The sequence below is a fragment of the Cygnus olor genome, chromosome 1, assembly GCF_009769625.2.
Source record: "Cygnus olor isolate bCygOlo1 chromosome 1, bCygOlo1.pri.v2, whole genome shotgun sequence".
Taxonomy (NCBI): Eukaryota; Metazoa; Chordata; class Aves; order Anseriformes; family Anatidae; genus Cygnus; species Cygnus olor.
Genome location: NC_049169.1, coordinates 165,324,451 through 165,338,052, shown reverse-complemented (window position 1 = coordinate 165,338,052; position 13,602 = coordinate 165,324,451). Strand labels below are relative to the sequence as shown.

General features: G+C 38.7%; 1 protein-coding gene across 3 annotated transcripts in view; it reads right to left on the bottom strand.

Annotated features, from left to right (window-relative positions):
• The window catches only part of TBC1D4 (TBC1 domain family member 4), a 109,609-nt gene that overhangs the window by 38,884 nt on the left and 57,123 nt on the right, over nt 1-13,602 (bottom strand). For all 3 annotated transcript variants that reach the window (XM_040540303.1, XM_040540286.1, XM_040540294.1), the window contains exons 2-4: nt 6,584-7,186; nt 5,044-5,133; nt 1,305-1,409 (exon numbers count right to left, since the gene is read on the bottom strand). In XM_040540303.1, the coding sequence (XP_040396237.1) occupies nt 1,305-1,409; nt 5,044-5,133; nt 6,584-7,186 (798 nt within the window). The remainder of the gene's footprint in view (nt 1-1,304; nt 1,410-5,043; nt 5,134-6,583; nt 7,187-13,602) is intronic.

The window sequence follows — 13,602 nt, the reverse complement described above, 5'->3', positions numbered from 1 at the left end:
ACAGGACAGTGCTAAGCGCATAGATTCTGACCACACTGAAATCATGAGAACTGTAGCACAGGATGTAGCTAGGTTTAGAGCCAATATGCACAAGACTACTAACATAGTCTGGCAGTGTAGAATCCAGACAGCTCTTGTTTTTTACAGCTCTGCACTGCTGCTAGTGTCAAAGAATTTGTTCATTTCGTATTGCAATGTGGACGTACCCACATACAGCAGTAGGTGACTATGTAAAAGGATTCATAGATATGTGTTTTCTTTATACACCACATTTTAAGCATCTTTGAACTAAATTATTCATGGTCAGATTTATCAATAAGTCAGGTGTAACATCTCATGTTAGTACAAAGAGTCAGCTGATCTCATAACAAACTCTTATCCTGATAAAAGCACAGCCTCAGCTACTATCGTACACCTAGGGACATTACTTGTTAGAAGCTTTACTGACATAAATCTATCAACTCTCAAGTTGGCTACCGGATTTAGAAATCACATTTTCAGCTAGGTAGAAAGGTGATTTTTAAGTTTAGTTGAAAGAGTTAACAGCTGTAAGCACAGCCATAAGTAGCAAATATGTTTCGGAACAGAAACCAATTTCTTTTTAAGTGTCAGAGTTCAAAATAAAAATGCAGTAGCCAGAATAATTTCCTGTATGTCTCACATTATTAAACTATCTCTCTCAGTTAAATCGCTGTCACTGAAATCCTCAACTCATTGATACATACTTCATCAAATGCCCATTGGACTTTTCATTTGGATACATCCACACATAACATGTGTGAACTTAGCTTTTCTGCTTCTTTGATCAGATGCTGTTATTTTCCTCTCCTGAGGAACAAGAGAGACTACAGCAAAAATACAGAAGCCACATGCAGGATCAGGCCAGTAGTTGAAACCCTATCCGGAAAAGTCTGTTTGGGTTTAATCATCAGCTTTGTTACTGATTCAATACATGTAATTGTGTATTTAACGGGCAACCAAGTGTCTCAACAATCAGAAATGCAAGAGTTAAAATCAAATACAAAGTCCAAATATGCTTGCAGCCTGCGTGTGAACTCATCCATCTGGACTTTTTCCATTTGTTACTAATAACCACATGGTAGAGTACCAGGATAAGGCTATATATGAACAGAATGTATGTGTTTTCTTTTTCTTATTTTCAAATTCATAGTTGAGATCTCACACCTTAGAACATGTGATCACTGAGTCTCAGCTGATATAGCAGAGCAGAGATTCCCATGGCTTAGGAAATGCTTTAGACATGCTCCAATGGAAAAGTTAGGATAGCTAACTTTTATACTCACCAGAGACTCACTTGCACACTGGAACACGTAGCAAACATACTGGCTTAACCCAGGTTCAACAGATTCCCGGCAAATGAAGCCAAAGTGATCAACATGTTTTATACCCTAAACAAAACAAACAAACAAAAAGTTTAAAAAGGAGTTTAAAAGAGTTTAAAAACAGCACTAATGAACTACTTTACAAACACCTTGGTTTCCAAAATGAAAAAAAAAGTGACCAGACTCCAACACTTGCCAACACAAAAAATTGAGAAACTATAAATACATCCTCCTAATGATCTATGACACAACTACAACAGTTAATTTTTCATTAATTGTTTTTTTGCATTAAGAAGGTAATAGAGCTCCTGACATGAGATAAACAAAAGTCATACAGCAATAAATCTGTATCTGAATGTCCTCTATTAGAGGAAACTGAATGGGCAGCCAATGAAACAGTCCTAGGCTGTATTTGGAATTGCAGCTGCAGTGAAAGTTGGATGCAGTGAGCCCACACTAAAACATGGGACCGGAGGAGCATCAAAGTAGTGACGGATCTTCTCTTTCCTGCAATGCAAACCTGGACTACACCAAAAGGAGCACAGAATGAGCGGTGGCATGTAGAATTACAAGTGGATTCTTAAATTCTTTGTTTCGAGACTGAGTTACATACCAGAAGTTTCAAGAATTACTACTCGTTACTACCGATGTTTTATTTCAAGATCTAACTGCTAGTCTAACTGCTTGAGAAGGAATGTTGCCTTGCTAAAAACAGCACTGAGAAGATCAAAGAGAGCTGCTTCCTAAGAAGCACTATATTCCCAGTCTCGATTCATGGAACATGACTCACTATTGTTAAAGCTCTTGCCAATGTTTTTATCGTCTAAGTATGGTAATAGCAGATTCTCTCCAAAAGAAAGCCTAATTCCTCAAGTTCAAATACAACAGAAAGCAGAACTCAGCTGCTTGGATCTATCTCCAAAGAAAACACCTATATAGCAAAAGAGGGGAGGAGGCAAAAGAACTTGCCTGTGTGTACAGAAAACACTCTAGACAAAATTGGTAACATACTACGTGACAGACTGAACATATTGTCACTAATCCCAGTAGATTTTAAAACTAGAAACAAAATTCCAGAGGTTACATTTGTGCTGCTTAGGCGAAACTTAAGTACAGAGACCACCTATGACGGCACAAATGCCATTATTTTACTGTAGTCCACATCAATTCTGATTTAACTGAACCCATTTTCCTCTAACATGCACAGCCTTCAAAGGCATAAAATGAAAAAGAACAGATGTATACGCATATGTTCATCTCTATAAGGGCGAACTGTTGCCTTGTTTTGCAAGAAAACTGTATTTACTTAAGGCGGATGGGAGAGATGCTGGTTCCCTCATTGCTGACAGTGCCTGAACATATTTCCTGCTGTCAGATTTGTCAGGCTGCATGGGAGAACATGTGGTGGGGAGAAGGACTTGACATTTGCACCACTAAAGCTGTAAGTAGCATTAACAGTAACTCCACCACTTTTTCTTTAAGAGGGGGGTGGCCTGGCTCGTCATGCCAAAAGAACACGTACCTTTCTCATTTTTCTCAGTTCTCTCAAGGTCAGCAAGGCTGAAACAAGAATATTTCTACAGCTGTCTGATAGCTGAGCTTCACCAGCACACACAGGGGTTTATCATCCATTCTGCTGCTTTGACAATTATGCAAAAATGTGGATAATGAATTGAATGCAGCCAATCAACCATACTTAAGTTATAGAATAAAATAAATTTATTAGGCCAGACTAAAAGAATCCAGAATGCAAGCTGAAGAGAACATCTCTTTTTCATCATTCTTGAAGCTCAGAAGAACAAACATTGCTAAGCTGCAGTCTCACAATATGCAGTAAATAGCTTCCCCATAAATCCACAACAGAGAAGCCCTGTGGCTAGCACTGAATTCTTAAAAGAAAGACTGATGAGCAACCAAATCCTTAGCCTTGAACAAATTAAATGTTTCACTTCTATTGAACATAGAAAGAAAAAAAAAAGAAAAAAGACTTCTCTAAAGTATCTCTTGCATTAAATGAAGAACCCACAGTATTGTCAGTGCCTGTTCGAGTTATTCAAGCATGCAAAATAACAAAAGCTTTGCTCCAAATGAAAGTGAAATCTAATCTTCCACCTCCAAAACCCAACATGCAGCATTATCTGACACTACTGGCTGCACACAGTTATTTTACTGAAGGAAAAGCTAGGTGTCAAAGGTCTACAATGATCTTGCTGGTCTCCATCACACTTTAAAGTTAGCTGAAAAATGTTTTCTGCACTTAGGAATTTTGTTTCCCTGTTACAAGCATGTAAAATTGAAGTGTCACTTTTACTGCGCTCAATACACCCACAAAGGGCGGGCAGGTGGAAGGAAGACTCAACCATCTGCAAGTTTTGCTTTCCATACCACTGCTTTGAGAATCTTTCTGATCTGTATTTATTATAAAATTATTAGTAGGCAATTGTTTGATCATTGTTCCATTCTGTATTTGCACATGCCTTTCTCCACTCTCAGCAGCAACACGAGTTGTAGTTAGACTCTACATAAGGACCTGGGCCTATAGTTGATAGTTTAAGGCTCCACTTGATTCAGAAGTACTGACCAGTTCTTAATTTGTATTAGCATTTGTAGCACAGTTATGCAAGAGTAAATTTGTTATTAGCATTAAAATGAAAGCACTTGGGGGTGAAAGGCAGGTTTAGAGTATGCCTGAAAGCATACTTTAAACTACAATAATAACGTTTAAGGTGGCCTGAAGTGATGCACCTGCATAGGGAATGGCAGAAGGTTAAAAAAAAAAAGAGACCTTAAAACAGAAAGTACCAGAAGTAACAGCTGATGAACAAGACAGAAAGAAAAATCCCTCAGCCCTGATGTTTCACTTTTTATGAGACACATGTATACTGGAGAAAGCTAGGTTCATCTATTACCATATATTCCAGAAGAAACGATGTAGGTAAACTGCTGTTTTTCTGGAGGACTGATCTGATGCTCTCCTCCCTTCACTCCAGAGGCTTTCAGATCAGCAATTCAGAGACAGCACTCCCAGAACATCCTAAATGGAGATTAAGCTACTACCAAAGTAAATCCAACGCTCTCACAAAGCAGAACAGTTTATACTTAGCTTTCTGACCAACGATCAAAGTTACCACTACTGCATCTCACATTGATTATTCTGTGTTCATCTTTTCTGTATTTAAGCTCTTTCGGAATGACATTGCATAATTTTTGTGCAATATCTACTTGAAACTGCTACCAGATGAGCGCAATCCTGATTTGAATAACAGCTCTCACTATTATAATTTTTTGCCATCACTACTTCAAGTCTGCTGCAGCTGCTTATGAAGCAATCATAATTTAATATCCAATTTCTTCTGTTGTACTCCCCAAAGAAGTCAGTAACATTTTGCTGTCAAACATGATGCGGGGCTTGCATCACAAACCTGCACAATCTCCCCAAATCCACCCTATTTTTAAATTAAGGAGCAAATGGGGCAAAGCAGCAATCTATTTTCATTTGTTGTGATTTAGACAAAGAGGATAAAATATTTAAAAGTGGCCTTTGAGACTGAATAAAGGAGAGCAGGACAGAATGCTAAAAAAAAAAACCCTCCACATTTCTTTTTTCTGCTTCCTGTATGTTAGCAAGGCAACCAAGCTGAAGAACAAATCGATTCCTTTTCTTCTGATAATCTATACTCTGCTTCTTATTAATGCTTACCTGAGAACATGAGGAGATATCTTTAAAATTCTTTTCAAGCACAACAGATTTGGTGTCTGGACTGATGAGGTTAACTTCAAATCTTCCAACCTTGAAAAAAAAAAAGAGAAAAATAAAGTCTAGTTTATGACTGTTTTGGAGGCACAGGGCACAGTGTTAGCAGCAATAAAAATGTCAAAATCTAGCCCTTTCTTGTTCACATAAAGTACCTTCAGCATACCAGCTCACTCAGCAGGAATAAGGGTGCCATAATTTAGCCTCGATTGAGCAAGAGTATTTCAGAACAATACACTCAATTCAATAGGAAAAAAGATTTGGAAAGAGGCTTTGGGTTTCTTGTTTTTTGTTTTTTTTGTTTGTTTGTTTGTTTTGTTTTTTATCATTTTGAATTATTTTTGTCAAAAGATCACATGCTTGGCAGATAATACCAAAACCTTTAGCAAACAGTGAGGCTAAATTATAAGGTCCAATATAGAAATCAGCAAAACTATAGAATTTGTGGGTGGTTTTGATTTAAAACAAACCCAACACCATAACAGCTATTCCATAGATCAACTGAGAAACTATGCTGATCTTAAGGTGATACTTTAAGTTTTTGTAACAATTCTGACTGAGAAAGTGGAGGTTCTGCTACAAATCCTTCAGCTTTCCCAAACTGCTTTGCAAGCGTATGGAACTTACTCCACAGAGCTTCAGGAGTTTTACAGCTAAATCTTTTCATTACCAGGGATAGCTGTGGCTTTCCAAAGGGCAATGCATTCTCACTTCAGTTAGCATTTCCCCAAGAGAATGAAAGGCAAGAATGATCTTTAATGCAAATCAAATGACAAAACTCGAGCATTTAGCTCTCTGTTATTTTAAGTTCCAAAGATCTTTCCTTTTATGGGTCACCTCCTCTAAGTGTCCTTTTGTTTTCTCAGTACAAGCTCTGAAGATGTCAAATACAATTCAGGCAAGAGAAGAAAGAACTCCGAGGTCTGAAGCAAGAAACCTTCAGTGCAAGCAGAGACATTTGACTACTCATGTGGGAAAGACAGATGAGAACAGTTTGACATCAGTACAAATTATAAAGGAGCTGGCTCAAACATAAGGCTGTGAACTTTGGGGCTTCTTTTTAGTCATACAGAAAAGATGATTTGTTCATAAGAAAATCTTCATGGATTATCTTTTCGAATAAAATAATTTTTTCAGCTAAGTCCTAGATCTCACCAGCACAGATGAATCAGGATCACATATGAAAGTCAGCTCTGCCCCTTGAAACTCTGTTCTTGTCCATGAGCGATTCCTTTTTCTTAAAATTTACCTGCGCTCATGAGTCATGCTGGTTTCCTTAAAGTGTTGTTCCTAATTGTGTTTCAATCATTTATGAACATATGCATAAATATTTCTGACAAATCATGAAACTATACCGAATCCATGCTAAAATAAGATGTAAAATAATACATGGAAGATAAGTCTTACAAGACTTGTCTCAGCTTCAAACTGCACAGGTGAAGATGATGTACAAAACCAACATGAAATCGCTCATCCTAGGACACACCTGAAACAACATTGTCCTGTTCTTCTCAGAATCGGAGGGCTGAACATGACTGGGTGCACTTGCATGTCTTCTGCGTGGCTGTATTTTCAGGTTTGCATCGTGAACCCTTCTTTGCATAACTGCAGTGACACTGCTGCACCGGGAACGAAACTCCTGCTGCTCATCAAAGCCAGAGTCCTCTAAAATTCGCTCTGGAAATGAGCTACGTGTGCTGGCCAGGTTGGTCAAGTTGGTCTGGCTGCCAATTGTAAACATCGCGGCATGTTCTGTGGTGTTATTTGGGCTCTCCAGCTCCTCAAATGGGCTATCCAATGGAGAAGATGGCACATTTCCTTCACACAGGGGTAAGTCCAAACTTGACTCATTATTCCGCTGTTCATTTAATAGTTTCAGGCGCTGACGCTCATGAAGGCTGAATTTCTCAATGCAATCATCAATTAATGACGAGGGAGCCTTCTTGTGAGCCACCGTCACCTTTCCACAGTACAAGACCTCAAATTTTTGAGAGTTATAGAAGGCATCTTCACTATCTTTACTTGGTTTGGCATCTTCTTTCAGTGCTGCTTTGGAGACTTGTCTTATGCTGCTGATGACATCAGGAACCTAAGGGATAGATTAAAAGATCCCTTTAGCAGACACGAATGAGATAATAGACAGTGGTATCCCCCCCAAAAAAATGTTACTGTAAATATTCTCACAGGTTATTTCTTCAGTACAGTGCACTAGCTTCTTGGCTGACAATATAAACATAGTACAGAAATTGCCTGTGCAAAATTTAGAATGAAGTGGGAACAAAGCAAAAAAGTTTCAGTAAAAATACTATAAATTGTTTTAGAATGTAAGGTTTTAAATTACCAGAGCAATGAGCTTAGAGTCTACTGACAAATGTTTACATATTTTTTCCTTTTACTTATACTGCCTTCTCTCTTTTGCAGCCCTCTTCCTACATCAGTGTCTCTTGCTGATGTGTTTTGCAGAGGGCCATCATTGTTTCTTTACTTTCACTTTGCAGAGCCAGACTTTCTGTTCTTAGGACAGCTGTGGAAACCACATTTTGTGCATGGAGAGAGACCAGTAATGCCCATCAGTTTCAACTGGCAATTCTGTGATACAGACAGCAAGCATATGGAAATGTTACAGAAGTACCACGTACATCTGAGAGAGCATGTACATGACAGCATTAGCTCTCGTTTATTATCTACTACAAAAGCTTTACCTAGTCCATCCTATGACAGAGCTTACTTTAGGGTCTCATTTCCCTGCTGTCTCAGTCATCACACAACTAAGAACACCCAGATCTCTCTTCTCCACCATTGTTCTTGCCTACAGCTTCCTGCTATGCTCTGTAAGGCCAGACTGCACATCACTGTAGCAGAAACTCTCCATTTCAGACCTGCATCACCCAGTCTTTTAAGGCCACGAGGCTCTTCCTCCATTTTATCCCAATCACTTTGAAGGATGTCTGCCTTCAGTATCGGCTTATTTAATATACAAGCTCCTTTTTCATTTTGCCTTCGCTGAAAAAAGCCAAGACTCATCCAACGCTACTGACAGGTGACCAGAGTGATTCTAGTTCCTCTTTCAACAGTACACACCTCTGCTTAACCGAGGTCTCACCTCTGGCAGACAAAATAATGAATGGCGTCATGGCACACACATTTGGAAGGCTGCTAGTTACAATAAGATCAAGGGATGATATCTACCCTAGTTTCACCACAAAACAAGTCAGTTCTCAACGCTCACCTAATCCAACAATCAATAAATAGCGTATGTTGTATACCATACAGCCTTCCCTCACTTGTATAATATTTGAAAATGTCTTTCAAAGTTTTGGAAAAAAAGAAAAAAAAGAGAAGATAACTCTGAAGTCACACCTTAGTAAATAAACCATGTTTCCTACAGTATCTTTTTCTTCCAGTCACGATACCATCTGGAACTTGCTAATAAGGCAGTGATCTTATAAGCCAATACTTTTGCAAGTCATAGTAGAAAATTACCTTGTCTTAACCCCTATATCCCATTACACACTTCTCCTCAACTCAAACCTGCTTCCACTTCATTTGCTTCAAAATAAAGTTCAATTACTCTATGTTCTCCTGACCATTTGGCTTTCGTCCCTATAGACATCATCATCTCAGTTTTCAACGATGCCAAAAGTTAGGCTTGATATGGTGCAGGCAGTAGACTGTACTTAATCTTTTTACTCATTCTCACTGATGGCTGCTTTACCATTGCCCACTGTCCAGCATTACCATTTACCATTGTCCAGCTCAGCTGGACATAGACAAATCTCATGCTGATTCAACTTCTGAGATACATCTTTTTCACTGATCATTTTTCTTCTCATTCTTTCAATGGTTTGTGCTTAAAGACACTCTAAAGTTTAAATGCCTTAGCTCTTGATTTTAGCAAAGTTCACAAGCTAGCTGAATTTTAATTAAATTTCCCTTTTTTAAATCCAAAATGTGATACAGTACAATTTACTTATATTTTATTCAAAGTACAGTGACAAATAATAATTCTATTCAAAAACAAATCTTCCCTGCAGTCAACTGGATTAAGCAATGCCAGCTCTTCATTCAGCTATTTGGATTTTTAAAAAGCATGCCATGACTACCACTCCAATAACTGGGTTTTGTCACTTGCTTGTAAACTCCACAATAGAGACCGGAGAAGAAATTCTGAAGTCTTACAAATAATACCTGAGAGCCTCCTTATGCATCCTATCCCTACCTCATTTGCCAACAAACATCCAAAAAGGCTGGGGACAAGAGACTTGCACCTATACCACAGTAGGATTCCCTATCCCCTCTTTTCCTGGAGATCTCCCACACAGATACAAACATGGAAATTTATGTAGTTACAATCCTACTTAAAAAAAAAAAAAAAAAAAAAAAAAAAAAAAAAAAAAAAAAAAAAAAACCACACTACCATCCTGCTGTGTACCACTTGGTTTTATTTGTCTTTTCTACATCATGAATACTCTTCAATCACAGAATCACAGAATGGTTGAGGTTGGAAAGGACCTCTGAAGATCATCTGGTCCAACCCCTCTACCAAGCAGGATCACCTAGAGCACATTGCACAGGATGGCATCCAGGTGGGTTTTGAGTATCTCCAGAGAAGGAGACCCCACAACCTCTCTGGGCAACCTATTCCAGTGCTCTGTCACCCTCACAATAAAGAAGTGCCCCCTCATATTCAGCCGGAATCTCCTGTGCTTCAGTTTGTGCACTTTGCCTCTCGTCCTGTCGCTGGACACAACTGAAAAGAGACCGGCTCCATCCCCTTGACACCCTCCCCTCAGATATTTATACACATTGACGAGGTCCCCCCTCAGTCTTCTCTTTTCCAGGCTAAACAGGCCCAGCTCTCTCAGCCTGTCCTCGTACGACAGTTCTCTAATCATCTTCGTAGCCCTCCTCTGGACTCGCTCCAATAGCTCCATGTCCCTCTTGTACTGGGAAGCCCAGAACTGGACACAATACTCCAGGTTTGGCCTCACCAGGGCTGAGTAGAGGGGCAGGATCACCTCTCTTGATCTGCTGGCAACAGTCCTACGAATCATTAGTATGTGAGCCATAATTATTATTTCATGATACCTGCTCCCTCTATTGCTTTTACTTCCACCTACGACATGAACAGCTACAGTATTTTCATTTCAACATAGAGGGATCCTAGCATTAGTGCAGAGTTTTCAGCTCATACTGTAGTCATACATGTGGATTTTAATGTCTTCAAAGTAAAAGAATAACAGTATCCCAATGCTGATGTGCCAACTTATATTGTTAGATCTGACCTTCTTCCCTTCCAGGACCATGTTACCTGTCAAGAACCAAGTGTCACTGCCATTTGCTGAGACTTGCACCTTATCAGATTAAAATATTTTCATTTAATGTTTTGACTTTGGGAAAACACCGTAACTGCAGTCAAGTGGAATCTAAACAAGAGTTTGCATCTGTGTTTTCCTGAAATGCAAAATACAGGAAAAGTTACAAAATTATCAAGGGTGGCAACCACTCCAACACGGCTTTTTAAATATTTATTCAGTATAGGGTTTTTTTTTTGTTTGTTTTTTGCATTTTGCTCCTCTACATATCAAGAAGCCTCAGTCACAAGAGTTTCACCATCAAAGTTGTGTAACTTTTTTGGATTTAGATATTAGCTTATTAGCTATTAATGTTGAAATTGCAGGGCAAAGTTAGATGAGAGAGTAAGCAGAATGGACATTAAAAATAGTGAATTAACAGGATGAAACCGCTTAAATATTTTTAGAAATCAGTTTAGTAACATTTAGAAGATAAATTACTAAAATGTTCAAAACTTATTAACGTGTTTCGAATTTCTAGTAATTCCCTGCAACAGACCCATGAAATTAGGCAGGCAAAGGGGAAAAATGGGATTCTTATTTCTTAAGCCCACGGGGTCATTGCAGATCTTCCTGGATATAAACTACCAGCAATTATAGCAGAGCAAAAAGTTTAAACAAGTTATCACATAAATAGTTTTTTGGCATTTACCAATATACAAACAAAATAAATGTTTAAAATACTTAAACAACTAATCTAACACACTCAGAATTTTTGTCATTAAACCTTGAGGAAAGTTGCTTCAAGCTGGGAGACTGGCGTAGAAGTGGATAGGCAGTGTCTTTGCAGGGTGAAAGGCATACTTCCAGCCCCAACAAACCCAGTGGAGCTAGTCCTGGAAAAATGCAAGAGTTGATTCTCTACAAGTCCCACAGTCTCAGGGCCTATCACCTTTTTCCAAATATTGCTAGGCAGAGAAGGAGAAGATGACTACATCCCAGAGGGAGTCGCCGAGGGCTTCTCAGGCTGAAAGGTAGGAGCTAATGGCTTGATAGGCCTTGCTGGGACAGTGGTTCTCAAGACAGGAGGAGGAACCAGAAGCAACATGCCTGTGTTTATCATTCAGGAAATTTCCCTAGACTGATGAGGAGTAGCAGACTATTACATGAAGTAGGAGGCAATAAAAAAAAAAAAAGTACAGTAAGACGACAATGAAAGCTTGTTAGAGACAGACGTATTCCCGTCCATACAAATTAACATTATAAGCATCTTAAACGGACATTCTAAATGTTAATTGTACAATACACGGTATTTATTGACCACATAATGTAAAAAGTTCATTAGCTTTTCACTTTAAAAGGTTAACAGAAGAAGAGGAGGAGCTCCTGAAACAGAAGATACAAGGTCCTTAGAAAGAGGAAGAAACCATGGAGCACACGCATCACCAGGCAATTAAAAAAGAGAAAATTTGTCAGAAAACAAACAGAAGTCCTGACAAGCTTCATAAAGAGCTAGGTAGATATGGTGTATTATCTAGATGAAGGAACTAGACAAAACATTTACTTTTTGTTTACATTCTAACAGCACACAGACAGAGCTTTCTCTGCCACAGCAGTGACCTCATGCTTAAATAGCTGAAGGCACACTAAACTCTTATCAGGTACTAATAAACTGATACCAGGCAAAATGGACATGTATCAGATGAGCTTTCCTCCCTTCCAGGATGCTGAGAGATGTACATATCTATCAGGAGACAGCAGTGGCACTCAAACTCTAACAGTCTTGAAAGAGTGCTCATAGTTACTAATCTTAAATCTCAGTAATTTAGTGGAATTATTGAGATTATATCTGAGGCACTGAGATGTTTTCCAAGGCTAACAGTTGAGAGTGACTCTTTAGCAATGTTTTAGAGCCAAGAGGACACAGAAGAGCAGAAGTCCTTCTTCAGGGCCTGTACCAGAAGCCCCGCAAAGGTTTTCAGTGTGAGCAGCACTGCCTCCAAAACCTGGTTCAGCAAAAACAAAGGTGAGAAGCAGGTAAGAAGAGCTGCATAATGACATTAAGGAGGCAACGTTTCACTCTAGGGAAACACAATAGACCTAATAAGTCTAATTAGGGAAAAAGCCGCTTTGGAATCCAAATTAAATCAGTTATCAGGCATATTTGAGTAGCCTAAAACTGTATAAATCATTCTTTACCTAGTTAGATCTGATTCAATATGTGGTGATTCAATAAGGGATGTCAGCTGTGTTCAAATCAGAACGGATGTCACTAGTCGAGTTCTGCATCACCTACAGTAAGATTCAGCTCTGAACATAAGAATTAAAGAGTGATAGGAGTTAAACTCTCTCTAACGCTGTTTACTAGGCTGTAGAGTTTTGGTAAGCTGAAACTAGTAACTGCATCAATTTTATCCAAATGGTCCTCCAACCTATTCCATTTGTACCTTGTACCCACAACATTGGTTATAGACCTTAGAGCTACTGCAGTGCATCAGCTATTTGGCCAGCTAGATTGGAATAACGCTGCAACACTTAACCCTGGAAAAAATACACATTAATATGTCCTATATTAATATTATCCTCCTATAATTCCACCTCTGCAATTCATGAGCTCCACCCTACCCTGTCCCTTGTGACTAGGCCTACAAGTGGGTCATGGAAGGAGAACAAATACCTTCCTCAAGCATAAACAGTACACTGTTCAAAGTGCATATGAGTACAGTACAGCCAAAAAACATTCCACTATATATCAAGAAGCATAACTATGTTCAACACAGAAATGTATTCTTTTTTTCTGTTGGAAACATCAGTTAAATTGACAGAACTAATGCAAGCTTTGGTTCTATAAAGTCAGATGAAAAAGTCAGTAAAAGACAGCAGGAAAATATTTAACACCAAATTGAAACTTTCTTATCAAGTCTTCTCATGTCATGCAACTAGATTTTTGCTAAAATAAATTCCAACTTTATCAACCCTCCTTTAAAAAGAACAAGAAACTTAGGTGTTTGTCATCCATACCTTGAAGTTGTAAAATAGAGAGTCTATCAAGCCTACTAAATCATGCATGCTGCAGCATTTAGCAGCTTTCTTCTGTGCTTTTTCTTTGTCATAACTCTAGGCAGAGTATCTCCATGGTGATACTGCACGCTGTCTTGAATAGCAGTGACAGAAGTTAAAGCATTAAAAAACATACTTCCTTTGAATTTAC